This window comes from Hypomesus transpacificus, chromosome 5 (genome assembly GCF_021917145.1).
Source record: "Hypomesus transpacificus isolate Combined female chromosome 5, fHypTra1, whole genome shotgun sequence".
Lineage (NCBI taxonomy): Eukaryota > Metazoa > Chordata > Actinopteri > Osmeriformes > Osmeridae > Hypomesus > Hypomesus transpacificus.
Genome location: NC_061064.1, coordinates 2,706,391 through 2,732,616, shown reverse-complemented (window position 1 = coordinate 2,732,616; position 26,226 = coordinate 2,706,391). Strand labels below are relative to the sequence as shown.

The following is a 26,226-nucleotide window of genomic DNA, read 5'->3' as shown; positions in this document are numbered from 1 at the left end:
GGTAAAAGCAGCATACATTGAGTTTGGGCTTCTTCGCACACACCCCATATACGCGAATAATGTATACAAGTGGATATTTGTTAATTTTATTGTGCACACATACATTTATTTTTACATCTTAACCATTTCATACTAGTCTAATAACGTACAAGCCAGATATTGGCCACCCCTTCAATTTAAACATAATGGTTTGGTTGATTAATTCGATCTCTTCGTTGTGTTGTTCATCACGTGACGTTTCTGTCTGTCTACGCCTATGGTCGACGCAAAGGGAGCAGCTGCGGTTAAATTCGATACATGTGCGCGTTGTGATGCCGTGGCACCCTGACAATCTCCATGGCGAAGGCTCTCCAGAGTCTCCCCAGTCGTTATTCCTTAGTTTGTCCCAGGGAGATCACTACGGTTACCAACTGATGTGATAACAATCTCGTTGTGGGAACAAACACATTCAGATGAACACGCTGAACAGCTTAAATACATTCAAATAAAAGTCACCGTGAGGCATCATTTCCACAAGTCAAAAGATTGTATTTCCATATATCACGATTTAACCAGCATGTCCGGGAATCCTTGTTGTATAACGTGTATCACTGCGTACTACTCACTGAACTCAAGATACCGAGGCAGTCAATGAAAATCTAAACTAAGTCGACTAAGTGTCATGTTATGTTTTGTTAACAAAATGTAATTGTGAATGTGCTAAATAAGTGAATAACTATAATGATCGTTTTGCTAAATTTAATACAAATTGTTAACAATATATAAACGTTTGTTCATCCAAGTAAAGTTGACCGTATTTTCTTTTGTGACGAAACTTTCCTAAATGAATGTATCAGACAGGGGCCTGGACAGCTGTGACTACAGCTCCAGTTTTTTGTGTAGGCGTTTGGAGGGTGGCACCAGGTGTACAGGCAGCTCTTGAGGTAGCCTGTGGCCCTCCACCCTTCCCTCGATGAGATAGATTGCCAAGGCAAACTCCTCATCATCAAGCATTCCATCACAGTCTACATCTGACAGCTTCCAGATATGGCCAAGTACAACGTGTGGCAGGTTGCTGCTAACCATCCATTCTTTGGCCTTAGTGCTGCTCAGTTTCCCATCATTTGGACAGAGATTGTAGAATATCTCATCATATTTCGTTTTATCTCTAGCCACCACCCACTCATCTACCTGCACCACGCTCCCTTCTCCACTCTCAGTTGTGTCCTCAAATGGATCTCTCTTGTAGGCAGGTTTGAAGGTTTCCAAAAAGTCACTATCCATCATCACTGGAAGACACTCCTTCTTCACCTCCTGCTGATGTAGTAAGGGCATCAGCTTTGCAATGTCAGTGGACAGTAACTTGTCTAAGGAAGCCATATAGCTGGATTTGAGTGTCTTGAACTTTGTAAAATCTTGACCCATGAGTTTTTCCTTGGAATAATAAAGATATAAAAAGGTTAAATGTATCAGAAGTCAAGACTTCAGAATATAGGACAATCATATTCATTTACAATATGGAAAAGCATGCAGTTTTAGGGTAGTAGGACACCTGCATCTTGCCACAGTCAGGGAAGTCACCAGCAGGGACCCGATGATGCTGCTGAATCTTTGAGAAGATAAGAGGGAGGTCATAGATCAGGCTATGTTTCTTGCTGTCTTTGCAAAATAGTGCAGGCATTTCTTGCTTCAGGTGGCTGATGATGTGTGCATGTGCCTATAGGAACGAGTAGAGGAGCAATATTTCATTTCTAAGTGACAATTTAAAAAAACAGCAGCAATTAAAAGTTAATATTTGCACGTTACATGCAAATTATCAATGAGGAATAATTAACTTAATAGGAAATAATAGGCCACGCCTCCCTCACCCTAACAGAGCGTGCCCTTTTCACCAGATCATTGAGTTTGCGTATGGCTGCATTGCGAGGCAGGTTCCTGATGTCTGTCAAGAGAGCCTCTTCCTCCACCTCAAGCAGTTGGCAGTGGTCAGACAACAGGCGTGGCTCTGACCAGAGAGAGGTGATGTAAACTCTGAGTATCTCAGGGGTACGAAACACTCTCCCCAGCGACCACATGAGGGCGCCATACACCCGCATCAGCTGCTGAGAGTCAACCCTGTCTGCCTTGTTCAGCACAACGCGCAGCTTGTCCTCGTTGCCACGCAGCGCTCCGAAGGCACGGGTAAGCTCATCGGAAAACTCGAGTTTGTGAGCGTCAAACAAGAGTATGATGCGATCCACACGTTCCGCAAACCAGCGCAACACTGCTGGAAAATCATAACCTACAGATAAGGAAGAGCAAGAAAGTGGCCTTAACTTAAGTGTAAATTGCATAGAGTTGCTTAAGAAACAGTTGTGGTTTTCATTATTGTGTGAAGAAGAATGGTAACTACAGCAGAGCATTTACAGTTCCACCCATGGCTCCATCGAGACGTTTCACATCCTCGCATCCAATACAAAACCTTCCTTAGGGCTCTCAAATGATCTCATACATTCTTGTGTTTGAGACCTCACCCTAGTCAGGCCAGACCAGATGCATCAATGCATTCATCTATGACAGGCATTTAAATGCTGTTTCTTGATCTACAAGGTTATGAAAGATTTGATACAAATAAAGTCATGAGTCACCTTAGTTAACTGTAACTACTAAACTCCACTAGACGTACATACTGTATCAGTCCACCTTACCTCGACTCATTCTCTTTTTAGCCCCAGTCAGGATTCCTGGAGTGTCAATAATGCTGATGCTTTCAAGGATCTGATTTGGCAGCTGGGCACATTGAAATCTGCAGTGGAAAAACAGTCAACAATGACGTAGATGTAGAAACATGTTGATATTGTCGACAGTACTCTTATATAACTCCATCTCTCTTCACCTCCACAATCATTTGTATTGGAATCTAAGCAAGGCTTGTGTGATTTACACTTCAAATGTTTTACAATCAAATCAACCATACCTGTTAAGGAAGGCATTTCCAAAAGGGTTGAGTTTCCGAAAGGGTTTTTTTGGATCTACTGTTAAGGCATTCCCTGGGATTATTCCTTCCACTTCCCCATGCATAATGGCAGTGAAACAGTCAGTAGTAGGCTCTGGTCCAACTCTGCTTCCTGGGAAGTCTTGCTCTAGGAGGTACCTAACAGACAAACACACACAAACACTGGCTTACTGACTGCAGGAGAGAATAATGACAGGAGATGCACAGAGGGAATAGTTCTATGAAACTCACTGATTAGCCAGAAGCCACATATCTACTACACACCTTAGACCACACACCAAATTGACTACACAAATATCTGATCAAAATCCACAACTAAATCACATTGAAAATATGTTTTGTAACTTTGAACTTAACTTTTATCGATAGCAAAGTACAAATAATTTAGATAGAAAGTACAGCAGAAGATAATGGGTCAGAAGTGCATCGTCCTATATCAGTGCTAATCAGGTCAGTGATAAAAAAATTATCAGTACTCACTTGATGAAAGTAGTTTTTCCAGTTGAGTATTGACCCATGACTAAAATCATTGGTTTGTTGTCAAAATCTGCATCCTCAAAGCTAGGGGAGTGAAGATGATGGAAGCTGTAGTGTTTCTCTATGGGCAGTAGCCTCTTGTAGTACAGATTCTTGAGCTCCTCTGTAACGACATGAACATCCTCCAGTGTTTTATAACTTTTTTCTGTAAGTTCTTGACTAGACATGGTTATGTTCTTGCAGACGAATAACAAATAAAATGGCACTTAATAAACACAGTTCTCCTAATCCCGTGTTGAGGACACACTCCAGTCGCAAGTAAAAACGGTACAAAATAATTGTGAACTGAGAACCGCAACTGGTACCCCATCCAAAACAGGGACGTAGCTGTGAGGGAGGAGAGGGGTGTTCACCACATCTGCTCAAGTGCACCTAACACAGAAATGAGCCAAGCGGGACTGGGTGGAGTGAAGTACAGCAATGATATCAGGACATCATTCCTAATATGCAGAGGGAGCTGGGGAATAAAAAGATTAAACATGGAGTGTTTTGTAGTTTTTTTTTTTTTTTTTTACAATTGGGAGGACAATCTGAGCAAGGGTGTCGTATCTCCCTTTTTCCCGTCGACACGCCCCCATCCCTCCAGAAAAAAAATCTAATAACGTACTACTGTATACATTTTTTTAAATGGCCAGGTGAGTGTCATAGGCTTACTTCAAAATGTACAGCTCAGTAGACAGATAGCGATACATATAATCAGATATGGTTCTGAGTGCAATGATTCTGGTGCATCATGATTGTACAACCAAATACACTGATTTAGGTAGCTAATTACAGCAGTAGTTTAGTGACGGACCATTTTTCGATTTTTCTGAGGTGATTCAGTTGGCAGTTAGCTAAGAGCTAGCTGCGCGCCTACTACTACCCTTGCCAGTTGGCAAGGAACAGAGACACTTCCCGTGAAGTCCAATCAGGTGAGATTAATTATTGTCACCATAGCTAGCTAAACTAGTTTCAGATTAAATTGTGTAATTATTTGAAATTGATTAAAGGGAATGATCAGATATTTGATACAAGTCTGAAACGTAACTCTACAACAGATGTTAGTGATCTAGCTAGTACACTGGCTACCTTATGACGATCTTTTTCGCTCAATTTAGACCAACTAGCTAGAGCTAGCTAACTATCATAGAAGGTTAGCAAGAGCTAGACCACACTGTTTGCCAATTTGCCATGACTAGACTAGCTAACACTCGAGCAAATTGGCCAAGATTGAATGAAGCGTTTCTATGCATTGGCACAGAGCAATGGCAAAACAACAGTACTCTACAAGTTCATCGACTAAGGAGCAAATTATGAAGACGTATGAATACGAGCACTGCTTTTCCTCACTTTCATTAAGGAAAGACTTAACCATGGAAGCTGTCAGTGGCCTCTCAGCCCCCACTCCTTTGGCAGCCCCTCCCCCTGACATTTTGCAGTCAGAGCCTTGGACGGGATGTAAGTCAGAAAGATATTAAGCCTTGTAGTCTTTCATGTTTAGTGGTTCAACATTGGTAAATAAAAAGTTCCATCTGTATGTTCAGATGATAACAAATGTGGGTACTGTTTCTCTGTTAACTGATAGCTGTTACTGCAGACATATATGATCGGTCTTTGTCTGAGGAGTATTCGTTGACAGTAGACCTGCCGGTCCGAGACTCCTCCTTCGAGTGTTCGCTCTGTCTCAAAATGTTTGGGACAGCGAACTCACTCAGCAAACACCTTCTGACGCACCAACAAGAAAGACCTCATGTGTGCTCCATCTGCCAGCGAGCTTTTAAACGTCACGACCACCTGTGAGTCAAATATTTGTGTATATTTAAGAGCTAACGAACTGATGGTTATGAAACTTAAAAGTACCCACGGAATTAAAATGCTTCTGTCTGAAACGTTACCATTTGTCTCGACAGCAGTGGCCACATGCTGACTCATCAGAAACGCAAGCAGTTTCCGTGTGCAGAGCCTGGATGTCGGAAGAGCTACTACGACTCTCATTCCCTGAAGCGCCACTATATGTCTCAGCATATCTCCCCCTTTGTCGCTCCCATTAGCCAGTGTGTCCCTCCTCCAACCCACTCTGCCAAGACCCAGTGGGAGCCTGTGGAAAGACCTGCTGGATTATTTGAAGGCTCAGCAGACACATCTAATTACCACTCACTGTTCCTCTCTCCACCATATGCTAGATCAGACAAACTACAGCATTGTTCTGACTATTCTGCCTATGCCAGCTACAATAGCAACAAAAGTTTAGCTCCCCAGGATGGCTCGCTGGTGAACAGCTGCCTAGAGCCCAACCTCTCTCAGCCTAAGTCTGTGTTAGTTCTGGCACCATGGAGGCAGGGATCTGATAAAGGTCCTTGTAATGACTGTACAGGGGAACTACATCCATCTCAGTGGAACCCTGAACCCCAGGTCCAGGAGAAAGCCCAGGTCCAGGTCCACATCGGCAGCATGACAGGACTGGAAGGCCCAGGCACTCAAAGCTGGGATAGTAGAATCGACATCCCTGTCTCTGACCTCCAAGCGATGGAGGAAATGATGTCACATGACCCGTGCAGTGGGGCAGCCAATGCCGGAATAGACAGCACAGGGATGCCCTATGCAGCAACAGACATACCCCCTCAGTCCAAACAACTCAACGTAGTAAAACAGACATATAGCCAGGTGTGCTCTGAAGGTAAACCTCAGGATAAACCTCAGCTTTATTCTTTTGAAAACACAAAGTCCTCTGCATGCTCCATTTCTATCATACCCTCCAAGCCCGTCGTCCGCGCCGCTCACAGCTTCTCCCAGTCAGCCCTCCCAAACCAGCCCACGCCCGGTGGGCCACCTCCGCCCAGCCTTCCTCCTGTCCTCTACAGCATGGTGAAATCAAAGGCGTGTCAAGACAGGGTAGAAATGAAGAAGAGGAGCGAGAGGCGCAAGAAGTTACCGACGGCACATGTCCTTGCTCCGCCTCTCCCCCCCGCCGCCTCCTCCCTCCTAGCTCCTCGGAGGCCCCGCCCCCGCCCGCTCCACCTGGTCTCCCCTAGCCAGGTGGCCATGGCCTCCTTCTCAGACAGCTCAGCCTGCCAGCACGTCAAGGTACTCTCTTTTACTCACGGCTTCACCTGTTTTTATAGCGTCTGTGTGGCTCTGATAAAAGAGAAAAGAAACGTCACATTATACACATATAAAATAAGACAATAGAATATAAGTTTGGGGCAATGTAAGAAATGTATGTAGATTAACGTTAGTTTGTTTGTAGAAAGACTTTAAAGTTTTCAGTTGAATTTACCCAGGCAGGAAATACCAGTGTACTAGGAGAGGGACCAGATGCTAGTGAGTGGTAAGTTCACTGCTACCGTAGGAACAGATCTCAGAAACAGGGAGGTTGACCTGATTGGACAGATACTACCGTACATGATGTTCCCCACTTCAGTGCATAGACTTATCATGGATTCTGTTTTGTGGGGCTGCTGCGTGTGATTGGTCCAACGTGTCAGGATGATTCCAAACTTCCCACATGCAAACAAGGCTTCAGGAGGACGAAGTGGATCGTCAGTCAAAATAGAACCGCACTCTCCTGAGGTAACTAAACATATCTCGGTAAAATTGATCATATTGCGTTACAGGTGAATTACAAAAGGATTTTAGTTTGGTTGTGTTAGTTGACGTGTTTGTATGTGTCCTGCAGAGTGAAGATTCAGGCCCACAGGGGGAGAGTTCTCCCGCTAAATACATGGCTCTGTCTCCACTGCTCATTCCAGTCTCAGTCCCTGTCACGACAGATCCTAACTTGGCATACAAGGAGCGAGAGGACAGCACTCATACTCCAGACGTAAGCACACGAGAACCACTCAAGTGTAGATATGCTCAGGTGCCTTGAACCCAAACGGTGGAAACACGAGCACGGAGGAGAGTAATGCCCCTGGTGGTGGCTTGTGTCCCAGGCTCAGGGCTGCCCCAGGAGGGTGCGGGGGAACCGCCGCCTGGACTTCATGAAGAGCCTCATCATCCCTCCTCCCGCCCCGCGCCGACCCCCGGCCGAGGAGGCGATGGGGGGCGCGTGGGGCCGCGGCGCGGGCGGCTACACTAGCCGGTTACGCTCCCCGATGTACCTTGTGGAGCACCTGCTGAACCCCAGCTCTCAGCCCCCGCCCTACACCCCCCCGCCCATGCTGAGCCCGCTCCGTCCTGGGACAGGCCTGTACTTCAGCACCCTGCCTCCCCTTCACCCCTGCCCTCCACCCAGCACCTACACAGCCACACTGGGTCGGTTTAATCAGACACCGTTTCTAGAGGAATGACTGTAGTGTCTTATCTGTAAATCTTATCTTCCTGTCCAATATGTTACATGGTGCGACATGACTTTGAATCTTTCATTGGGTTTTCTCTGCTGTCCAGATGGAGTTGATGGGATCTCCTTGGAGATGGACGACACAGTTGTCAGCATAAAACCGTACGTCTCTCCTGTCAGTTCATCGTTTCAACCATAGATATATATAAAGGCTAGATGTCTCTTCCGCGTTGCCGGAGAACAGAGTCGAACGTCCACGCATGGCGGCCATCTTGCTACAGTGGTTTGTTATCAACGTCAGAGATGTCTTTATGCCACTGCATACTTATGAATAATTATGTTATTAAACAATATATATAACAGAAGTATGCAGTGGCATATAAACATCTCTGACGTTGATAACAAACCAAACCGTTAATTTTTTTTATGTTATGGTCATTTAAAAAGTACATGTAGCACCAACACAATGTTATGGGTGAGCGAGTTGACTGTAGCAAGATGGCCGCCATGTGCAGACGTTCTACACTCCGCCGTAAGACATTTAGCCTTTTTATATATCTATAGTTTCAACCACAGACCACAGACACCCCAGGTACCAACACAGAGCAGGTGAGTTGAGGTCAGTCATCCTGGGTCTTTTCCAGGAGGATCAACGTGGGCCAGCGCTTCCAGGCAGAGGTCCCTCCCACACGCAACGTGCTCCTGATGCTGTACGATGAGCACCTTGCCCAGCTGGTGTGGGCTCCATGGGGAGACACATCCACCAACACAGACACACAGAAGAGGGGTGAGGATGGCCCATCGCATCCGTTCTTTCTCACATTCACCCCTGATCTGACTGTGAGATGGTGTTCAGCCGATAGTCCCAACTTCTGATTTCTTTTCGGTGTTATATTGCTAAACTTTCGCCGGTTCAAGGTTGACGGTTGGTTGTGTTGTTGTGTTTGCAGTGGAAGAACTGCTGGATCTGTGCTGTTCCAGCGTGCTACCAGGAGGGGGCACTAACACAGAGCTGGCTCTCCACTGTTTGCATGAGGTGCAGGGAGACATTCTGGTAAGCAGATTAACTGTCTCTAGTTGTCCCAGTAACTTGTAATCAAGTGTAATTGAATGGGAAAGTGTGTCCAAACTTTTGACTGGTACTGTGTACAGTATATATATATAAATTACAATGTTAAAGAGTAATGGTGCACCCCATCCTTAGGCTGCATTGGACTTGCTCTTGATGAGAGGAGACTACCGTTCTTCAACTCACCCCTTGAGTGACTATCATTACGCAGGTATTCTCCACATCAATAACCATGACTGTTGACATGGTTTACAAGACCACATACTCCCAGGTCTTAACCTGTGTAAAAATGTCACATACCTTTTGACCTTCAGGGTCCGATCATTGGACCCCTCTGGAGAAGAGACTATTCTGTAAAGCTCTGCTCACACATGAGAAAGACTTCCAGCTGATTCACAGTGAGGTGAGAGACTATGACTACGGTGTGAAGCAGTGTCAGGATGTTTACTGTGCCTCACATCTCAGGTCTGAACTAGGAAGATGACAAGCAAAACATCCCCCTCCCTTACAACACTGCCTTAACCCGCTACAAAAGCTAACTCTACAATGAGGCAGTCTCAAACATGCACGTCCGTCCCCCCAGCTACCAAACTAGCTTGACGGCTGTCTTCCCCTCAAGTTGCAGACCAAGTCTGTGTCCCAGTGCGTAGAGTACTACTACGGCATGAAGAAGATCAAGAAGTTCAAGCCACGATCAAGCAACCGAGGATCCGACAAGAAGGAAGGAGCTGACACTGAGTCGGTGAGTGATGCTACTAGGAGAGGTCGAGGTTCTAGAATAGTGAAGGTTCTAGAATAGTGAAGGTTCTAGAATAGTAGAGGTTCTAGAAAAGTAGCTAACAAAGGACATGTACACCGGAATATGTAGAGGGGGAAAAAACTTGTGCTTCATATGCAGTGGCGGTATTTAGTGGTGGCGTTAGTATGATGTGTTTTGTATTGCGTACGGAGTCTCCAGAGCACAGCGAGGACCATCCACTTGGACGACGGGGGTCCAGAAGGAGGCTACTGAGACCGGACTACAGGGCCATGGGCCTGCTGGAGGAGAACCCGGCCTCTGCAGGTGCTTTGGAGTACACCTGTCGGGAGTGTGGGCGGTCAGTGGAATGATATTAAACTCAATCACAGGGCATAATCACTAGCCCCCAGCTCTAAAGGATGTGATGAATCATTGACCCCCTCTCTCTTTCTCTTAGCTTTTACAGCGTAACCGAGCCGATGGCTTAAACGGTGTCCTGTTTACCCTGTCCCGTGTCTCCCCTCTTCCCCCAGGGTCTTTGACCGGGTGAAGAGCCGCAGCGCTCACATGAAGAGCCACAGGAAGTCGGAGAGGCAGTGGCTGTCCAGGTCCAGCTGGTCCACAGGCATCCCTGCAGACGAGCCGCCTCAGGAGCCCCTGCCTAGCCCCCACACCACGCCTACACTCTACTCCTCCAGAGGGATCCTTTACACATAGTTCATCTGACACCTCAGTCCGTGTTTTCTACTGACAAGTCAACTTTCACACGTGGCAGAGTTGTGTTGTATTTGCCAGTATTTTGTCAGTATTTTGTAAGAGGCTTTTAATTTATTTTAGGGAGTATTCTTTGAAAATTATGTTGAAACAATCAAATGAAAAAGAGGGGGAGATTATTCAAGTTAGAGCACGCTGCAAAGATGTAATGTTGCATTCCAGCTGTTGGACGGGTTAAGGTGGTCCATGTTGTTGATTTATTCTCTAAACCATATTGTTTGTTACAACAATAGCAAGAAGAACTTGCCCAATCCAATCAATATTTTAGTACAGGGAAGAGAGATGTTTTATTTTTAGGCAGTTTACTGTTTATAATTCAACAGCACATAAATTCAAATTTAATGCTAATATTGTTACTGTCCTCTTACACCTGAGAGAATGAGGATAGTATGACTTCAACAGCCTCACAAATTAAGTGGCCTGCCAGAGTTTACTTTTATCCAGTTAAGGAACACTTGTCTTTACTCTCTGAACTCTGTTCTGTCATTGCGAGTGTTGATACGTTTATTGTTTTATAATAAATAACTTCATGCCTCTTTTATTGTAATCAAGTTTTTAATCAAACTTTACCAACAGTAACATGATTTTAGGATAGTATTTTACACTTGCAATCACTATTATATAAAGTGTTACAATAAACATGTACTGGTACAATATGTTTTTTACATTTAGCAGGTACAATGTGTAATGTTAAGGACAACATGTAAAAATAACCCCATTAATAGCTCATAAGCCTTCTTAAGCCTTCATAGGACTTCTAAATGTGTTAATGTCTTTCAAAGGTTACATGGTATGCACAGTAATACATAGACAAATCACAACTCTTTTCCTAAGCTTTACTCTCGTAGGAAACTAGAGACTGATACAGAGTCTCTGTTGTCTGATCGCCTCTATGCTTGTCTGGGCCTCTGGGTCTCCCTGCTGCCGCTCCCATCAGCTGCTCCACATAGTCACAGTTGTGGTGAAGGAACAGAATGTGGTCCAAGTGCTGAGAGCCCAGTGTGGCCCTGCGCTGTGTGACCGGCGTCTCTCTGGGAGCGAAGGCTCTGTCTGCGGGCACCGCTGTGGCAGGGATGGCCAGGTACTTCCTTGCGAGTCTGGCCACAGCAGGGAAGCGGTGCTCCTTAGAGCGCCACCAGTGGAGAGGAGACAGGCTGCGTTTGCAGAGCGGTTCCGCGATGTAATTCTCCAGCTGCTGGTGGATCTCTGGCATTCGCTCGGTGGGATCCACTCCTAACAGGATGTCATACAGGCTCAGTGACAGCAGGCTGGACTCTCTGCCATGCTGGAGGTCCCTCGGCACAGAGCCCGACGGGCCCATCTCTGCACTCCCTCTTTTCCTCAGACCAGCTGTGGAGCCGGAGTCACCTTCACCCAAACCCTTGCAACCGCCTTTGGATGGCGATGTCCTGGGTGCCTCATTGGGATGCAGCACAATGAGGTCGACCTCCTCATTGGATCCACACGACCCAGGTGAATCGGGGTGCGTCTGTCTGACCTGCGTGTCATCTAAACCCATGTTCATCACGCCCTCGTCCCCTCCCTCGTCCTCCTCCCCCTCGTCCTCCATCTCTCCGCCGTCACCGCTTCGCCGTAGCTCACATTCTTCCACGTCCGGCGTCTCCACTGACAACAGTTCTTTGACTCTGTCGTGAAGCTCGCTGCGAGCGTGGGGACTGAGAAAGCGCAGCTCCTTGAACCTCGGGTCCAGGAACGAGGAGAGTACGGCTGGGGTGTCCAGTAAGGCGTCCTCTTCTCCCAGCCTCCAATGTCGCTCCATCCCCGAGCGAACCCTCTCCATGACCCCTCGAGCGACGGAGCAGCTGCTCTCGGCGATATGCTGCTCCAGGACGCGGGACACGCCATGCAAGCACGGCATGAGGGAGGAGATGGGGGCGTTTATGTCCTCGCTCAGGAAAGAGGCAGCGATGCGTACCGTCCTCAGCACTGGTACCAGCTCCTGTAGAAGGCGCCACTGATGGTCTGCCAAATTGTCTGCGGCTTTCTGCTCCTCGAGCACTGAGCTCACCATCCACTTCAGCTCTAGTAGGCTCTCACACATGTCAATGGCCGTGGCCCATCGGCCAGGGTCGTCCAACACCAGACAAACACCGGCCTTGTTGGAAGCCTGGGCTTTCTGGTTCAGGGCCGCTGCGGCGTGTGCTTCATGTTGGAAATGGGAGATGATCCTACGTACCTCAGCGAGAGCCTGTCTGACTGGCTCCACGCTTAGTCCTTCCTGGATGCACAGTTTGAGGGCCTCCCCTGCACAGTGCAGTGCTACTGAACCTTCCGGAAGATTCTGAGGTAATTTACTTGGACCCGCAGGGTTTAGATGTTCTTTCACGAGTCTGCTGTCCTCTGCTCCTCTGGCTTCTGTAGGAGTCCACGGAGTGTTGTGCACGATGCAGAAAACAAAGTTTTCGGGCAGACGGAATTCAGAGAGGACAGCCTTCAGTGTGACCCCGAACAGGGTGAACCCTCTTCCACTTGACTCTTGACTAAAATCTGGCATGGGAAGGGTCTCCAACACACAGCGGGCCAGGTGCCAGTCTTTGTCAACAAAATGTGCACTTATAGTGAGAAAGAGCCGTCCGCTGCCTCCAACTTCACAGCCTGCTACAGACTGCCAGTACTCAGTGCAAAGAGTCAGACTCCGGGGAGCCATGCCAGACTGAAGATACTCCTGCAAGTGCTTCTTCAGAGTATCATAGCGATGCCAAAGAAGGCTGCCAAGCTGTGAGGTGTTCGGCACACAGTAGTGTGGTTCTAAGCAGCTCAGTAAAAGACCAAATCCTCGCTCCTCCACAACAGACAGTGGCTGCAAGTCTCTAAACACCATTTCCAAAATGAGGTCCGTCAACATGCCTGCTCGCTTTTCACTGCATTCCTTAATACCTGTGCTGCTATGCTTGCTGTGACCAACGCCGCTCGCAGTGTATCCAGAGTGTGAACTGCTTGGATTAAGGTCTGGGTTGGAGACTGGGTTCTGATTTGTGTGAACACCTCCTACTTCCAGAGCAGGACATGCACAAGCACGCTTCGTCTCCTCCAGTTCAGCGGCCATGTCAGAATCCTGCAGCTCCTCCTTTACTATGAATGGAGCAGGTGGTTGGAACATGCCTGGGTTTACCACGGTAGATGTAACTGAATTAATGGAAGGAAGGACATGTTGAGCCATTGGTTGGAATGAAGAGCTTGTTATTGTGCCAACCAGCGTGTCGCGAACATTATGTCTTCTGACCAGATGCTCCCTCATACTGCTGGTGCTGTTGTGAAAAGACAACTGTTTCTTACAGATATTACACTCAACCTGAGTTTCATTCAGTTGGGTGCAGTAGTTCCACACTTTAGATGTGCGTCGCTCAGATCCACGGTCTGCTCTCCTCTTCATTTTTGACGGTTTGGCAAGGTAGTCGTGGTAGCTGGATGACAAGAAGCCAAACAAGATTTAACTTGAGTATAGAAAGAAAAGAAAAGTCGTTGCTCCACTTCAATGATATAGGCTATAACTTGTAATAACTATATAGGATCTATATAAGATGTACAAGAATAACCATCGTGATTCACAGTACCTGTTCTGCTCTTAACATTATTCACAAATATTGCTTAACCATTCAGTTACTGTACAGCTGGCCTCACGTTGCACGTTTTTCAGTGTCTTTCTTTGCACATACATGCACCATTGCTATCAATGCAAATTCGGTATTGCTATTTAACAGTAATGGCACATACCTAAACAGCACTATTGTGTTTCCTTCATTTGATTACGGCGCCTGTTGTTGCTAAAATAGGCCTCCGTGATCGCTATAGTTTCGAACTCTAAACCGGAAGAGATACTTTTAGGGTTACGGATCAAATCAAATATGTCTTGTAAAAAAGGTTGGAACAATGATCATTATAGCTGTAAGTTGACATTATATTGAACTATTTTTGGTCAAACAACTATGATTTTTACATCTGAGAAAAAAAGATAATTACATCTCTTGGCGAGTCCAACACTTCCGGTTGACGTGACGTACTGGGGTTAGTGAAAACACTGCTGGTTACTGCTGAGAGTAGAAATTGTACTGTCAGCGACAGGGACATATTTAATCCTAGCCCAATAAAACAAAAGCCACGAGAGACAACAAAATGGATCACTCCGTTAAAGAAAAGGAAGCCATGGCCCTTATCGCCGAGGCGGATAAAAAGATTAAATCACATTCAGTTCTTGGGAGTCTTTTTGGGTATGTCTGCCAGCTCGTTTAGCGTACTGTAAACTGTATTTTTGACTGCGTATTATGGCCGATGCTGGTCTGTGTTGTAATTTGTGTTTATCACAATGCTTTCTTCCAGAGGTCCGACCCGTAAATACGAAGAAGCATGTGAAATGTATGTGAGAGCAGCGAACATGTTCAAAATGGCAAAAAACTGGGGTGGTAAGTTGGGTATTTTTTGTGGAAAGAGCAAACCGCAATGCGATCATTTTAACTTTAGTGGTGGTGGGTGGGGACAACAAACTTTTGTCAAGTTATAATAACGGCTACAATTGTATTTCCTTTCTTTCAGCCGCTGGTAATGCATTCTGTCAAGCAGCAAGACTTAACTTGCAGATGGAAAATAAACTGGATGCTGCTATTAATTTCATTGATGCAGGGAATGCCTTCAAAAAAGCAGACCCACAAGGTATTCCATGATGTTTCACAACTAATCGCAACGCCACAAATTACAATGTTCAAATAAAAAAAATATATATATATTTTCATGTTACTACTGTATGTCAACTTAAAATACTATACCAAATGTAACAGCGGAACAGTATATGATGTATTCTTATGGACTTATCTACACAGAGGCCATCACCTGCCTGGGTAATGCCGTTGACATATACTCTGACATGGTAAGAACCATATCTACATTAGTTAATTTAACAAAACTTGACAAACAGTAATTCTGCCAATTTGTAGTCGACTCGGATTACTGTAAAATGCAGTGATTTGTTGCACATCATGTTGACTGTCTTACCCATTGTGTCTGCAGGGTCGTTTCACCATTGCAGCTAAACACCATATCTCCATCGCTGAGGTCTATGAGACGGAACTTTTAGATATTGAAAAGGTCAGCCCCTGAGAACACAGAACCCTGTCAGGATCCATAGATCACAGAGAAGCTTAATGTTTAACATAACTTCACATTTGGATCAATCAGATTAAATGTCATCTGAGTTCAAACGTTTGTTGCTGTCAACAGGCTATTGCTCACTATGAGCAGGCATCAGATTACTACAAAGGCGAGGAGTCTAACAGGTATTCTCAATGCCGAACCCTTCATGCATCAACACACACTGATGTATTTCCTTTCATTTGCAATCAATTCTCGTATTTTGAAGTCTGACCGACGACTGACTTATTCTTTGTAATTATAATGTCAGTGCTGCAAACAAGTGCCTTCTCAAAGTAGCCACCTACGCCGCTCAACTGGAACAATACCAGAAAGCCATTGAGATTTACGAGCAGGTTTGGATTTGTCATCAATTCATCCACAAATGCGCTCCAGTTAAGACACACATTATCATTAGAGACTTTGTAACAGATTTGAGGTCCTTCTACAGTGTCTCTTGGCTCCTGTGACAGATGTGTTGTTGTGTGCTTAGATTGGAACATACGCGATGGATAGCACCCTGTTGAAATACGGCGCAAAAGACTATTTCTTTAAAGCAGCACTGTGTCATTTCTGTGTGGACATGCTGAACGCAAAGGTAACTACACGTATTGATGTTGTTTACTTTAAGAATCAGTGTATGGCCTTATTATGCAGTGTGACTGTATATCCCAGGTGTCATTAGCTGGCTGTAAGTATTCATTTTCCAATCCCTGTCCTTCCCCTTAGCTGTCGGTTCAGAGGTATGAGGAGATGTTTCCTGCCTTCTCAGACTCTCGAGAATGCAAACTGGTTAAGGTGAGTCTTTTGTTGTCTGTTATGACTGGAGCCTGCAGATGAAACCCGATATTGTTTCTGTGCGGAACAGCCACTGTGACTGCATTCAAAGAAAATCTCTGTTTTTCCTGAACAGAAACTTCTAGATGCATTTGAGGAACAAGATGTGGATGCGTTCACGGATGCTGTAAGTTTTGTCTGTTTTTGTGGCGTTTTCTTTTTGTGTTCAGAACAGAGGTATTTCACACTATTCTTTTGCTTTAAAAGGTGAAGGACTTTGACTCAATCTTCAGACTGGATCAGTGGAATACCACTATGCTACTGAGAATCAAGAAAACCATACAGGATGATGAGAGTGACCTGCGTTAACCTTTGCTTAGCCTAAAAGAAGTTGAGAAATATATAAAAAAAAAAAGATAACTCCTTTAACTCAAACCTGAAATCAATCTGTCCTTTTACAATCCTCAATGACCCGTCTTACTTTCCATTCCTCTCAGGTTTTTCCACAACCTTTGTTTCTGATCTATTCATCCCTTTAGAGCTTTGCGTGGATATTTGTGCACTTTTTTTAAATTTGTACTTAATTTGTTCCTTGTTTTTTGGTTGGACAAATGTTATTTATTTTTGTTGACTATGGTTTGATCAACCTTTCATGTTATTTCCTTACTGTATGTGATTGCGAGTCAAGCAATATGGGCTGTGGCCCACACCCCAAAGAATACCTTTAATAACAAATAGTCAATAGAAATGAGATCATTGGAAACTACTGGTGATATGTTGATACTGTCGTATGTGTTACAGTATGTATTTATGTTCCACTATCGAAGACTTCTGTTTTAGAGCATTCCACCGTAAAGCATAAGTTATTGCTTAACCTAAATTGTCCTTGTTTAAAATGTATTTGTTCATGTTCAGTGTCAGTTCTAGCTATTGGGAGATGTATCCTCTGTTTGGAAATGCATCTTACATGACTGACCTGCCGGCAGCCATTCCACATTATCGTCATTATTTAATATGTTTTTATTGATGTAACACGTGTATTATAATAATTGTAATTATCTGTTTGATTCTTGCACTGGGATATTTTGTTGATGGGCATGACTGGAATATACTTTATTTTTGATCTTTTATTATTTATAAGCATGCATCCTATTTATTGTTGTACAACTACCTTAAATGCATCGCAAATAAAACTTGACCAGATATGTGTCTTTTGTTGCATTGTTGTATGTACAGTGGCATTGAAAACTTCTTCAGATCAAAGAAACAGAACATTGCTGTGTGAATTACTTGGATTAATTGTAACAAAGTCAACAAATTTGGTTTAATGCAGTAATAACTCTCAATACTACCTTTTTATCAAATCTGATAGTCCCACAAACTGGAATGGTCTAACCCACCTATTAACTACTTTGACTCAGTTTTGTCAAATTACGGAATCAGATTAAGGAATATTACTCGTGTGGGAATATGGTTGTAGGTTGCAGCACAGCAATGGCAAACTGAGAAATTACTATTATTTTAGTGTGGGTTAGTAACCCTAACCTGGAGCACAAGAGGAATGGTGATGAACCCCATTGTGGAGATGGGATCTGTATCCCCAGAAGAGGAGGGGGGGGGGGACCTCTGGGTCAGGATTCTTCTCAAAGTCGTCCTCTGGCTTCTCAACTTAGTTCTCCTAAACACAAAGACCCTAAAGTCCCTATTGGCCTAAAGAGAAACGTTCCGAACTGTTACTTGACCATAAGTAGAGCACAAGGGTTCCTCCTCCTCAGTCTCGCCTAGCTCTCCTATTGGTCTGCATTGTGTAAAAGATAAGGACAGAGGGAGGGGTTTCACTGAAAGAGACTATATGATTGGCTTTGAACCTCGTCGGTCAAAACACCAATAGCGGCTTACAGAGATAAACCTTATTTGACACATTATAACACTGTTTCTTGCGAGATGTTGACATCGGATGCCACACATCTTCATTTCTCTCTGTGTTTTGTGTTTATTGGACCGCGGTCGAGTATATTATTAAGCGTTGTCTAACCAATAGCAGGCAATACGAAACGTTTGACCAATTAGTGGTTGATGTGGGCTACATCTCGTAATTCTGTTTAATTGCACACAATGCAAGACTCAGCATCACAGCGCAGATGTATTGCGTGTTTCAAGGGATCTCGGGAAGAACGATAACGAAAGGTAAAACTTTTTTACCTAACATGCATGTAATGGGCCAATTCTTTTATATTCATACGACTCACATGATTCATGGTAGGCAAACCTAGAATTCAAAACGTATGAATGCCCTGTAGGCTACTATGCTAACTTTTCAGATCAAACACTAAAATATGGTAGCCTCTTTCAATCCCACTCGCCATTCTAGGTAAGATATGTGGGTAATTTTCTAGTGAGATGAGGTAACTACGATAAGACGGTGCTATTTTTATCAAAATGAACTTAATAAAGTTATGTCGATTCGATATTTATTAAGTAGGAATAAGCTGAAACGTGAATACTTTTGCGCTTTTTAGGCAACGAGGGCGGGGCCAACTATAATAAATGTTGGGAGGGAAAACGAAGACAACAAACCCTCCAAATGTAGGCCACCGCGCGTGACCCAATTCCTCACACACAACACAGGGAGGGAATGTAGAGCACGGCTCGCCCGCCCCTCGTCACGCCTCGGCACAGTTCCAGGCCAGGTTTTATAAGCCTGAACGGTTCAATGAAAAAAAAAAAACATATATAAGGTGCTTATTTAGAAGTTCACAAATTGGTTTAATTTCCTTGGTTTAGTACGGAAAAAAACACAGATGCAGCTTGCATGCTATTGTATTGGGTTGTTATGACAATGTAGACAGCTACAGGACAAAACAATTGCTGTCTATTCCGTTAGGGTGAATAGTGTGGTTATTTATCACTGTGGGAAGGGAATTCATTTACATGAGAGCAGTAAGAAGTTAATACTAAACTTGACATTAGTTTGAAAGCTAGATTGACAGGGTGATATATATTTTGTTTTTGGGCCCCTGGCATAGCAATCACTCTTCCTCTGACCTACTTTTCACCTTACTTCATACCTGCAAAGCTATTTATATCCCTGACATGGGGTTGTGGGTGCAGTAGGCATCTTCAACTGGTCGGACACTTCGCCTCCTTCGGACAATTAACCCAAACACAGCGTTCAGAAAAATATGTTAATGTTGAATTAAGACTGGTCAATTGTACATTCAGAGAGTAAATGTTGGACAGTAGGTAATGTTGCTGCTTTTGGAGTATGGTAGAGACTAGATGTAATAGAGACTCAAATGTAGCTTGGCAACCTAGATTTTGATGCACTGATTGATATCTCTGCATGGCATTACCGTGTAACAACTCTGTGGTTACTGTGACTGTGCTGTTGGCGGCTTCCTAACCTGCCAGCTGGTGTTCTTGGTGTGTTGGTAGAGAGGCCAGGCATGGAGGAGAGGAGGTGTGCCACTGTCGGGGCACCGGGGGACCCAAAGCTCCCAACGTCGGTGGTCAAGACCGGCCAATCAGCTGAGGCCCACCAGAGCAGCGTGGGTGAGGAGGTGATGGCACCCGTCAGAGTGAAGGAGGAGGACGTCTCCGAGGTGCCGCTGAAGGTGCCCAGGTTCCAATACGTGGATTTCCCCTCGTTGCATCAGTGCATCCGGCAGATGACCGTGCCTCCTGTGGACAGCTGGCTGGAGGGCTTCCCGCTAGAGAGGTCCTCGGCACGCACAACCCTCAGCCCTAAAGAACCAGTCCAGCCCAAGTTTAAGTACGTGGATTACCCGTCTCTGCACCACTGCATCAAGCAGCTGTCGGTGCCTCCTCTGGAGAGTTGGAGCTCAGGCCTAGGCAGGCCCCGGGGAGGTGGAGGAGACAGAGGCAGACCTAACTCTAACCCACAATCCGTCTCCCAGCCCCACTCTGCGCAGGGACATCAGACAGGAGAGGACAGTGCTGCACGCACACACAGACAGGGGGCGTACACAGCTTTCCCATTCCCCGGTCCTGAGCCTGGCTCCGTGCAAGAGGTGACCCCCTCTGACCAGGCCGGCGGACGGCATCTGAGTTGCCCCACCAGAACCTGGTCCTCAGGAAGCCCCTGTGGCTCCCACAGTCCGCCTAAACGACCCTCCAATCTAGTATCTTCTGGAAGCAGCAACAACAGAGGAACGAGTTTGTTCACCGGGCGTGATGACGGATCATCTGCTGACCACAAATCCGCTGACGGGGTGATACAGAGGAACACAACTCGTCCTGTCCAACGGGTCCGGGCGGACCACGGCAACACGCTGCATCAAAACCGGTTCTGGAGAACCGTACCAGAGTCTGTCTGTCCATTCTGCCAAAAGATGTTTTCAGATTCAGAGGAATTACGCGTCCATCAGAGAAGCCATTTGGAGAAAGTGAGTGTGATACATGGGATCATTTCACGTGTTTGAAATGCCTACAATCAAACTGTTTATGTACTGTGCCCGATAAAAATGTATTTGGTTGCTTATGCAATGTGCAGTGAACATGACTTATGGTTGTGGTGTACTTTCAGAGGCCTCACTGACACCTTGGGTGAGGAGAAGTTTGTCTGACAGTGAGGAAGAAGCTCCTGGTCTACTAGCTGAGACACTTCAGAGTGAGACACTCTCTAAAGGCTTGATGGTTAAAGAAATGCCTTCTGTCTCAGTACTTTAGTGCTCATGCACCTTTTAGTACTTTCAAATTGTCTGACATCAGAGACAACAGTGGTCTTAATTGGCCTGCCGTGACTCTCGAGGGTCCTACAGCTCTTCAAAGGTTTATTTTACTATGACGGGATACACAGACAGGAAGATCAGCAAATTAATTGTTGTTTTCGATGTCAAGAATTAGACTGAAATGCAGTGCATTCATTATTGTGTGTGTATAGCTTTAATGTTGTTTTCTTCTTCTTCTTTGGAATGAATGCCAATGTCTCCCTGTTTACACGCTCTCGCGGGTGTTGTTTTCCTTTATGGCCTGAACACTAAATAAGGGTGTCGGCCCCTATCCACTGGGGAAGGCCGTCTGGTCAGACATTTGAAGCTGAAGATACAGTTCCCTCTAACTTTCAGCCCTTTGACTTGAGCTGTAGGCTAAAGCAACACAGGCTGTTTAATAATTTCCTACCCAGTGTTTTTATGATTTGTATGTTGATGTTTTGATTACAACGATTAGGCCCCTGTGTCATTGCTCGTTTTGTCTCTAATGAACATAATACTTAAAATTTGCTTTCAAATGTTAACTGTTAGTGTGCATTAAAGATTTTATATCCAAAAAAGATCTACTCTCTCGTCTACAATCAATAGGCCTACTCTTCCCATCTATTCTTCACTTCTGTTAAATTGTGTGTCTGTGGCGCAATTATCTGTAAAATTGAAAAGTTGACCTTTGGCAGAGGTATTGCTCCGGACCCAGGTACTTACTTGGTAAAATAGTTTGTATTAACGGTTTGCAAGAATTTAAAAGTTCGTCGAATTTAAACGTTTTTCGTTGACCGTCATATTGAATGTTCTCTCTAGTCTCAAATTATATTTTCTGACCAGTAGGTGGTACGATTGGAACCCAAAGATAACCGAAGGTGCCCCTTTTACATGATTGTGCACAAACTCCAATTAAATTAACAAAAACAAAACGTCATATTAATCACAAACAGCATCACAGTCAAGGGCACTGCAGTTTGGTAAACTCCGTTTAAATGCACCCGTAGTACGTAGTCCTCTAGCATTCTCCGCTCAGAGCCAGGGACTTTCCATCCAATTGATGGGAAATTCAGGTGCTTTCAATTTTGTGTTCAATGCATTCCGAGGTAAGAGGCTATCGTGATACTACGCCGCGACATTTCCTATGATAAAAAGTAACGTGACAAGTGGGATTAAAGCCTATGGGGACACAATTGTCAAGGAATTGTAAGTAGTTTTGTCGTAAAAAGGCTGCTTGTGACTGAGTGGTTGGAATTGTTGTTTTAAATGGCGAAGTAGTCTTGTATCAAATCAAAGAAGCAGGGTAGCCTACTCTTAAAGCGTTTATGTAGCCTACTCTTAAAGCGTTTATGCTACCTTGATACTGACAGTTTTAACAGTAGGCATTGGGTGTAACATTCTGGAGAGACGGAGCAAAAGTATTTAAAATAGTTTTCATTTTCGGTTTCGTATTTTTCAATCCTAGACTATTCTTTTATAAATTGCACTTTATTCAACAGGCTTTAAATGAATCCCAGATGCAAGTCAAGTGATTCTACGAGATGTTAACCCCCTGACCCCTAATAAAAAAAAAACCACAGTTGTCATAATTGAACCATAGGCTATAGCCTACACTGTTGCTTTAACCAGACTTTTCACAGGTGTTCCAATGGCGGAAGTACCAGTAGGGTTACCTGATATGAATAAGAGAGTAAGTTTTGGGAACAATTAAAGAAAGTGATAACTTTAAAATGATTGAAATTCCATTAAACTTCCGTTAACCCGGTTCTCCGCAGTGCCCATCTTGTACTTCCATTCTCGCCCACATCCTTGGAAAAGACGACTCAAGGGATATGGCCCAGTGTCCGCAGTGCCCCTCAGCACCATGGTTGTGCTGGTCCTGCCTCTCCCCCTTGAAAATCACCCCTAAAACTCCCACAGGACGCTGCATCAACCGTTCATGCCATCTGGTGAACACCCTTCTCACGTGTGACACCATAACAGATAACACTTACCTTCAGGGCTGCCCGGTGTTCCGTGCCTGCCCAAAGTGTCGCTGCTTGCTCATGCACTCATCTGGATGTAAATTCGCAACTTGCCAGAGCTGCAAACACAAATTCTGTTTCGTCTGCTTGCAGCCAGCAAGTGAGTGCAGGAAAGATAACCATCTGTACTTTTTGCCATCCTGTTCTAAACCTAGAGCAAGCAGGCAGATTTTCCACTCGTGAGCAATGCCGTTCTTGTTGCTCTGTGTCTGGTTTAGTTCATTTATTGACTAAATACAGTTGGAATGATACACTCATGATCCTTAATTTTTGCTGTACTTTTCTATATGCACTTTTTGTATGTCACCTTGGATAAAACTAGGCATATCTGTTCAATCAACTGTAATATTTACGATTTCAGGTATGTCTTGACTGTCAATGTGTTAATTCCTACACATCCAGATGTGACTAGACATGTGAAGCACAGAGGTATTTCCAATCTAGTGGGATTTTATTATCTGTTACTGTAAAAAATACATAACCAGATCATCCACATAACGCAAACACTTGCAAAGTATTCCTTCATTTTAAAAGGTTTGCACATGATTACACTGAAATCTGACATCTACCCTTCCGTTGTTCCGTTGTCCAGTAAAAAATCATAAATAAAAAAAATTATAGTTTTTATTTATTGTTGTTGTATTGTTTCCTTTACTTTCTTTTTTACTGGGATCTGTGGTGGGATTTAGGTTTGAGGCTGGATATCTGTGTTGAACTGTGGACAACTGTGAAGCATCATCGATTAATCGTAAAAAGGGCTATACAAATAAAATGTGCTTGAAATACGGTTCGAGTTACTCAACATTTACAAAAAAAACACCTATTAAACGATCCCAGTCATGGAGTGTGAGCGCTGGTGAAAACGTAGCCCCCCACAATTTCGGAAAGTCTTTCCACACTGGCTGCAAGCATAGGGCTTCTCTCCTGTGTGGATACGGAAATGTCTCGTCAGAGCCCAGGAGTGGCGGAAGCGAGCGTTGCACACGCTGCAGCCGTAGGGCCTCTCCCCGGTATGAATGCGTTGATGGATCTTGAGATGCTCCATGCGGTTGAAATCCCGGCCGCACAGAGAGCAATGGTACGGGCTCCGTCCAGGGGGAAACAGGCTATGTTTGGGGTTCTTGTTCGGGTCTTTGGGGTGGACGAGACTGCGATGCCGAGATAGCTCCTCCGGGAGGAAGAACTTCTCTCCGCAGACTTTGCAGGTGTGCCGGGGTACTCGGTTGGTGACCTCGTGAGGCCCCGGTGGAGAGGCCCCGGTCGAGTTCCTGGGAGGGAAAGGCTTGGCAAAGGCCACAGACACGCCTGCAGCTGGGGGGACGGTCGAGGACGGAGGGACGCCTGCAGCTGGAGAGGACAAGATGTCCAAGTCTGGTATGTCTGAGCTGAAGTTGGGAGAATCAGCTGAGGAGACACAGAGCGGAAACATCAGGTCATGTCATTCATGCAAAGAGTACAAATTCTAAGGTAAACAATCAGTTGCATTTGTGAAGAAATACGATGATGTTAAGCACTTACACAGAGAATGGCTGGTAGAAGGAACAAATGAATCTGGATCATTGTATAACATCAGAAGAGGCTCTGGTCTCCAGTCTTCAAGCAACTTGGACTGAGCAACAGAGAGCCTGTCTGTGCAATACTCCTCTTCCGTTTCACTGGACGGACTGAAGGTTAAGTTACACCCCTGATCAGCCGCCTCCACCTTCACCTGAACCCGGGGATCCGCATCAACAACTCGGGGATCGTTTCTGTGCACTGCATCATCTTCACTTCCTGTCAAATAACAGAATAATAAACATGCATTACACAGTAGAATACATTCATATACATCGTGGTCTATTCATGGTGCATATTGAAGTAGTTACCAAAATCCTCTTTCTGGTCTGAGATTGATGGACTCTCTATATCTGGCTTTATATCCTGGGTGAAGACACGACCATCTTCTCCGATCTCACAAAACGATTCGTTTATGTCTTTAACTTCTGTTTCAAATTCTAGTCGATTTGTAGGACTAGTTGCTTGGTCTTCGAATGGACTTTGTTTTTCTGCAGTTGTACTGTGTGAAACGTTCAGACTATTTAGTAGCTGATGAACCTGAGCAGTCGCGCTGACTCCATTTGTAACAGATTGTTGTGGCTCTACTTGGGCACTTCGCACAGAACATAACTCGTTTTCGGCCTCTTGAAGGCGAAACTTTAAGGATTTGTTGTCCCGCAGTGCTTCATCCATTTGATCCCGCACATCCCTTAACACCTGTCCAACCAACTTTGTGATTTCAACCACAGCTATCTCAACGGCTACCCCAAACGCATTATGAATGGTCGCGGTTAGCTGGTCTTGAAAAGAAAAAGTCAATTCTGCTACTGCCGTATCGGGAGGAATCCTGCTTGCCGACATCTCTTGCCTCCGTAAAGACCGTCCAACGCGTTAAAATCTGACTATGATAAACCTCTAAGTTATTGGAGTATAAATGTAGCTAGCTATCAATAATCGTATTTTACAGGCGTCCAACACCTACTTAGCGGTTACAGTTGGTTAGCCTAACCTAGGCTATGCCAGCTAAGTAACAAAAAAAACTACCGTTTGATGTACTTCCTTCCTGTTTTATGGTCGGCCAGCCATTTGTTTGACAAAACGCCCTTGCCTATTCTGCAAAATAGACTTATAAAACATTTTTTTGGTCTAAGCTTTAGCTGTTAAACCAATACTATGCGTCGAATCATCTAGCTAGCAAGTGTACATTTTCTCAGATTTTTTTTTGTCTAGCATGGCTAGACAACGCTATCACAAACACAACATTATCTAAAAATAGTTAATTTCTACATTGAAATTGTACAGTAAACTATTGGTGGTATTGCAGCAAAATGTATTACTATTAGCCTTTCAAACAACCCAATGGTAAATAGGACCAGCTAGAGATAAGTAGAGGCAGACCACAATAATAATATTTTCTTACCTCTGGGTTGACTCTTGGTTGACCAACCTTATTTGGTCTGGTACATCACAGTCAACCAAATCACAGCCAATGAAGAGCCACTATTATACTTCCACACACTCGAGAAGGTTATAATCATACACATTTTCGAACAAATTCTGATGGATATTTTTGGTCGGGAATTATTTGCCCAAATCCCATGATGGTGGTCCTCAATGACACAATCAAACACTGTGACATACCGTCCTTGGTTCTATTTCCAGTAACCTAGTTTAATGT

General features: G+C 44.7%; 6 protein-coding genes and 1 long non-coding RNA gene across 13 annotated transcripts; 4 read left to right on the top strand and 3 right to left on the bottom strand.

Moving 5' to 3' along the window:
• Positions 1-45: 45 nt before the first annotated feature.
• LOC124467807 (EH domain-containing protein 2-like) lies at positions 46-3,928 on the bottom strand. 2 transcript variants are annotated; one of them, XM_047020259.1, is made up of 6 exons: positions 3,455-3,928; positions 2,936-3,112; positions 2,667-2,764; positions 1,848-2,260; positions 1,532-1,588; positions 46-1,413 (listed from the first exon to the last, which is right to left on the bottom strand). In XM_047020259.1, the coding sequence occupies exons 1-6, from the start codon at positions 3,676-3,678 to the stop codon at positions 859-861; spliced, it is 1,524 nt and encodes a 507-aa protein (XP_046876215.1). In that variant the 5' UTR covers positions 3,679-3,928; the 3' UTR covers positions 46-858. The 2 variants fall into 2 exon arrangements, with proteins under 2 accessions (XP_046876215.1, XP_046876214.1); XM_047020258.1 differs by having other exon boundaries at positions 1,532-1,696; positions 3,455-3,927.
• A 215-nt stretch (positions 3,929-4,143) lies between these two features.
• znf541 (zinc finger protein 541) lies at positions 4,144-10,889 on the top strand. Its single transcript, XM_047020260.1, has 15 exons — positions 4,144-4,425; positions 4,859-4,951; positions 5,091-5,289; positions 5,404-6,577; positions 6,979-7,063; positions 7,170-7,313; positions 7,426-7,747; positions 7,880-7,934; positions 8,417-8,559; positions 8,723-8,826; positions 8,977-9,052; positions 9,156-9,244; positions 9,461-9,583; positions 9,793-9,938; positions 10,114-10,889. The coding sequence occupies exons 5-15, from the start codon at positions 6,980-6,982 to the stop codon at positions 10,295-10,297; spliced, it is 1,470 nt and encodes a 489-aa protein (XP_046876216.1). The 5' UTR covers positions 4,144-4,425; positions 4,859-4,951; positions 5,091-5,289; positions 5,404-6,577; position 6,979; the 3' UTR covers positions 10,298-10,889.
• Positions 10,890-10,928: 39 nt separating this feature from the next.
• si:dkeyp-117b8.4 (zinc finger BED domain-containing protein 4) lies at positions 10,929-15,449 on the bottom strand. Of its 5 annotated transcripts, none has more exons than XM_047020254.1 (4): positions 15,362-15,449; positions 14,336-14,406; positions 14,090-14,176; positions 10,929-13,779 (listed from the first exon to the last, which is right to left on the bottom strand). In XM_047020254.1, exon 4 carries the CDS (start codon positions 13,746-13,748, stop codon positions 11,184-11,186), a length of 2,565 nt encoding a protein of 854 aa, XP_046876210.1. In that variant the 5' UTR covers positions 13,749-13,779; positions 14,090-14,176; positions 14,336-14,406; positions 15,362-15,449; the 3' UTR covers positions 10,929-11,183. The 5 variants fall into 5 exon arrangements, with proteins under 5 accessions (XP_046876210.1, XP_046876212.1, XP_046876213.1 ...); XM_047020256.1 differs by lacking the exon at positions 15,362-15,449 and having other exon boundaries at positions 10,929-13,501; positions 13,652-13,779; positions 14,336-14,386; XM_047020257.1 differs by lacking the exon at positions 15,362-15,449 and having other exon boundaries at positions 10,929-13,501; positions 13,668-14,176; positions 14,336-14,386.
• LOC124467809 (alpha-soluble NSF attachment protein-like) lies at positions 14,383-17,476 on the top strand. Of its 2 annotated transcripts, XM_047020262.1 has the most exons (11): positions 14,383-14,583; positions 14,693-14,775; positions 14,906-15,022; positions 15,190-15,236; positions 15,377-15,454; positions 15,587-15,642; positions 15,768-15,852; positions 15,990-16,094; positions 16,226-16,294; positions 16,410-16,460; positions 16,541-17,476. In XM_047020262.1, exons 1-11 carry the CDS (start codon positions 14,489-14,491, stop codon positions 16,640-16,642), a joined length of 888 nt encoding a protein of 295 aa, XP_046876218.1. In that variant the 5' UTR covers positions 14,383-14,488; the 3' UTR covers positions 16,643-17,476. The 2 variants fall into 2 exon arrangements, with proteins under 2 accessions (XP_046876218.1, XP_046876219.1); XM_047020263.1 differs by lacking the exons at positions 14,383-14,583; positions 14,693-14,775; positions 15,190-15,236 and having other exon boundaries at positions 14,966-15,022.
• A 705-nt stretch (positions 17,477-18,181) lies between these two features.
• On the top strand, positions 18,182-21,572 carry si:ch211-284e13.6. Its single transcript, XM_047020604.1, has 3 exons — positions 18,182-18,460; positions 19,709-20,679; positions 20,820-21,572. The coding sequence occupies exons 1-3, from the start codon at positions 18,415-18,417 to the stop codon at positions 20,829-20,831; spliced, it is 1,029 nt and encodes a 342-aa protein (XP_046876560.1). The 5' UTR covers positions 18,182-18,414; the 3' UTR covers positions 20,832-21,572.
• Positions 21,573-21,848: 276 nt separating this feature from the next.
• On the top strand, positions 21,849-23,350 carry LOC124468045. The gene is made up of 3 exons (XR_006956134.1): positions 21,849-22,194; positions 22,629-22,678; positions 22,764-23,350. It is a non-coding gene; the product is annotated as an uncharacterized LOC124468045 (long non-coding RNA).
• Positions 23,351-23,444: 94 nt separating this feature from the next.
• On the bottom strand, positions 23,445-25,612 carry si:ch211-284e13.5 (uncharacterized protein LOC793850 homolog). The gene is made up of 3 exons (XM_047020603.1): positions 24,878-25,612; positions 24,531-24,785; positions 23,445-24,416 (listed from the first exon to the last, which is right to left on the bottom strand). The coding sequence occupies exons 1-3, from the start codon at positions 25,407-25,409 to the stop codon at positions 23,836-23,838; spliced, it is 1,368 nt and encodes a 455-aa protein (XP_046876559.1). The 5' UTR covers positions 25,410-25,612; the 3' UTR covers positions 23,445-23,835.
• Positions 25,613-26,226: the final 614 nt, after the last annotated feature.

Excerpts from the sequence above, each read along its gene's own strand:
- si:ch211-284e13.6 (XM_047020604.1), top strand. The coding sequence starts at position 18,415 with ATGTATTGCGTGTTTCAAGGGATCTCGGGAAGAACGATAACGAAAG. Across the intron at positions 18,461-19,708 it reads GGGAAGAACGATAACGAAAG|AGAGGCCAGGCATGGAGGAG; the intron begins GTAAAACTTTTT and ends GTGTGTTGGTAG.
- LOC124467809 (XM_047020262.1), top strand. The coding sequence starts at position 14,489 with ATGGATCACTCCGTTAAAGAAAAGGAAGCCATGGCCCTTATCGCCGAG. Across the intron at positions 15,643-15,767 it reads AAAGGCGAGGAGTCTAACAG|TGCTGCAAACAAGTGCCTTC; the intron begins GTATTCTCAATG and ends TTATAATGTCAG. Across the intron at positions 16,461-16,540 it reads TGGATGCGTTCACGGATGCT|GTGAAGGACTTTGACTCAAT; the intron begins GTAAGTTTTGTC and ends TTGCTTTAAAAG.
- znf541 (XM_047020260.1), top strand. The coding sequence starts at position 6,980 with ATGATTCCAAACTTCCCACATGCAAACAAGGCTTCAGGAGGACGAAGT. Across the intron at positions 9,584-9,792 it reads AAGGAGCTGACACTGAGTCG|TCTCCAGAGCACAGCGAGGA; the intron begins GTGAGTGATGCT and ends TTGCGTACGGAG. Across the intron at positions 9,939-10,113 it reads ACCTGTCGGGAGTGTGGGCG|GGTCTTTGACCGGGTGAAGA; the intron begins GTCAGTGGAATG and ends CTCTTCCCCCAG.
- si:dkeyp-117b8.4 (XM_047020254.1), bottom strand. The coding sequence starts at position 13,748 with ATGAAGAGGAGAGCAGACCGTGGATCTGAGCGACGCACATCTAAAGTG.
- si:ch211-284e13.5 (XM_047020603.1), bottom strand. The coding sequence starts at position 25,409 with ATGTCGGCAAGCAGGATTCCTCCCGATACGGCAGTAGCAGAATTGACT. Across the intron at positions 24,786-24,877 it reads AGACCAGAAAGAGGATTTTG|GAAGTGAAGATGATGCAGTG; the intron begins GTAACTACTTCA and ends GTTATTTGACAG. Across the intron at positions 24,417-24,530 it reads TTCTACCAGCCATTCTCTGT|CTGATTCTCCCAACTTCAGC; the intron begins GTAAGTGCTTAA and ends GTGTCTCCTCAG.
- LOC124467807 (XM_047020258.1), bottom strand. The coding sequence starts at position 3,678 with ATGTCTAGTCAAGAACTTACAGAAAAAAGTTATAAAACACTGGAGGAT. Across the intron at positions 3,113-3,454 it reads GGAAAAACTACTTTCATCAA|GTACCTCCTAGAGCAAGACT; the intron begins GTGAGTACTGAT and ends TTTGTCTGTTAG. Across the intron at positions 1,414-1,531 it reads CTGACTGTGGCAAGATGCAG|GAAAAACTCATGGGTCAAGA; the intron begins GTGTCCTACTAC and ends TATTATTCCAAG.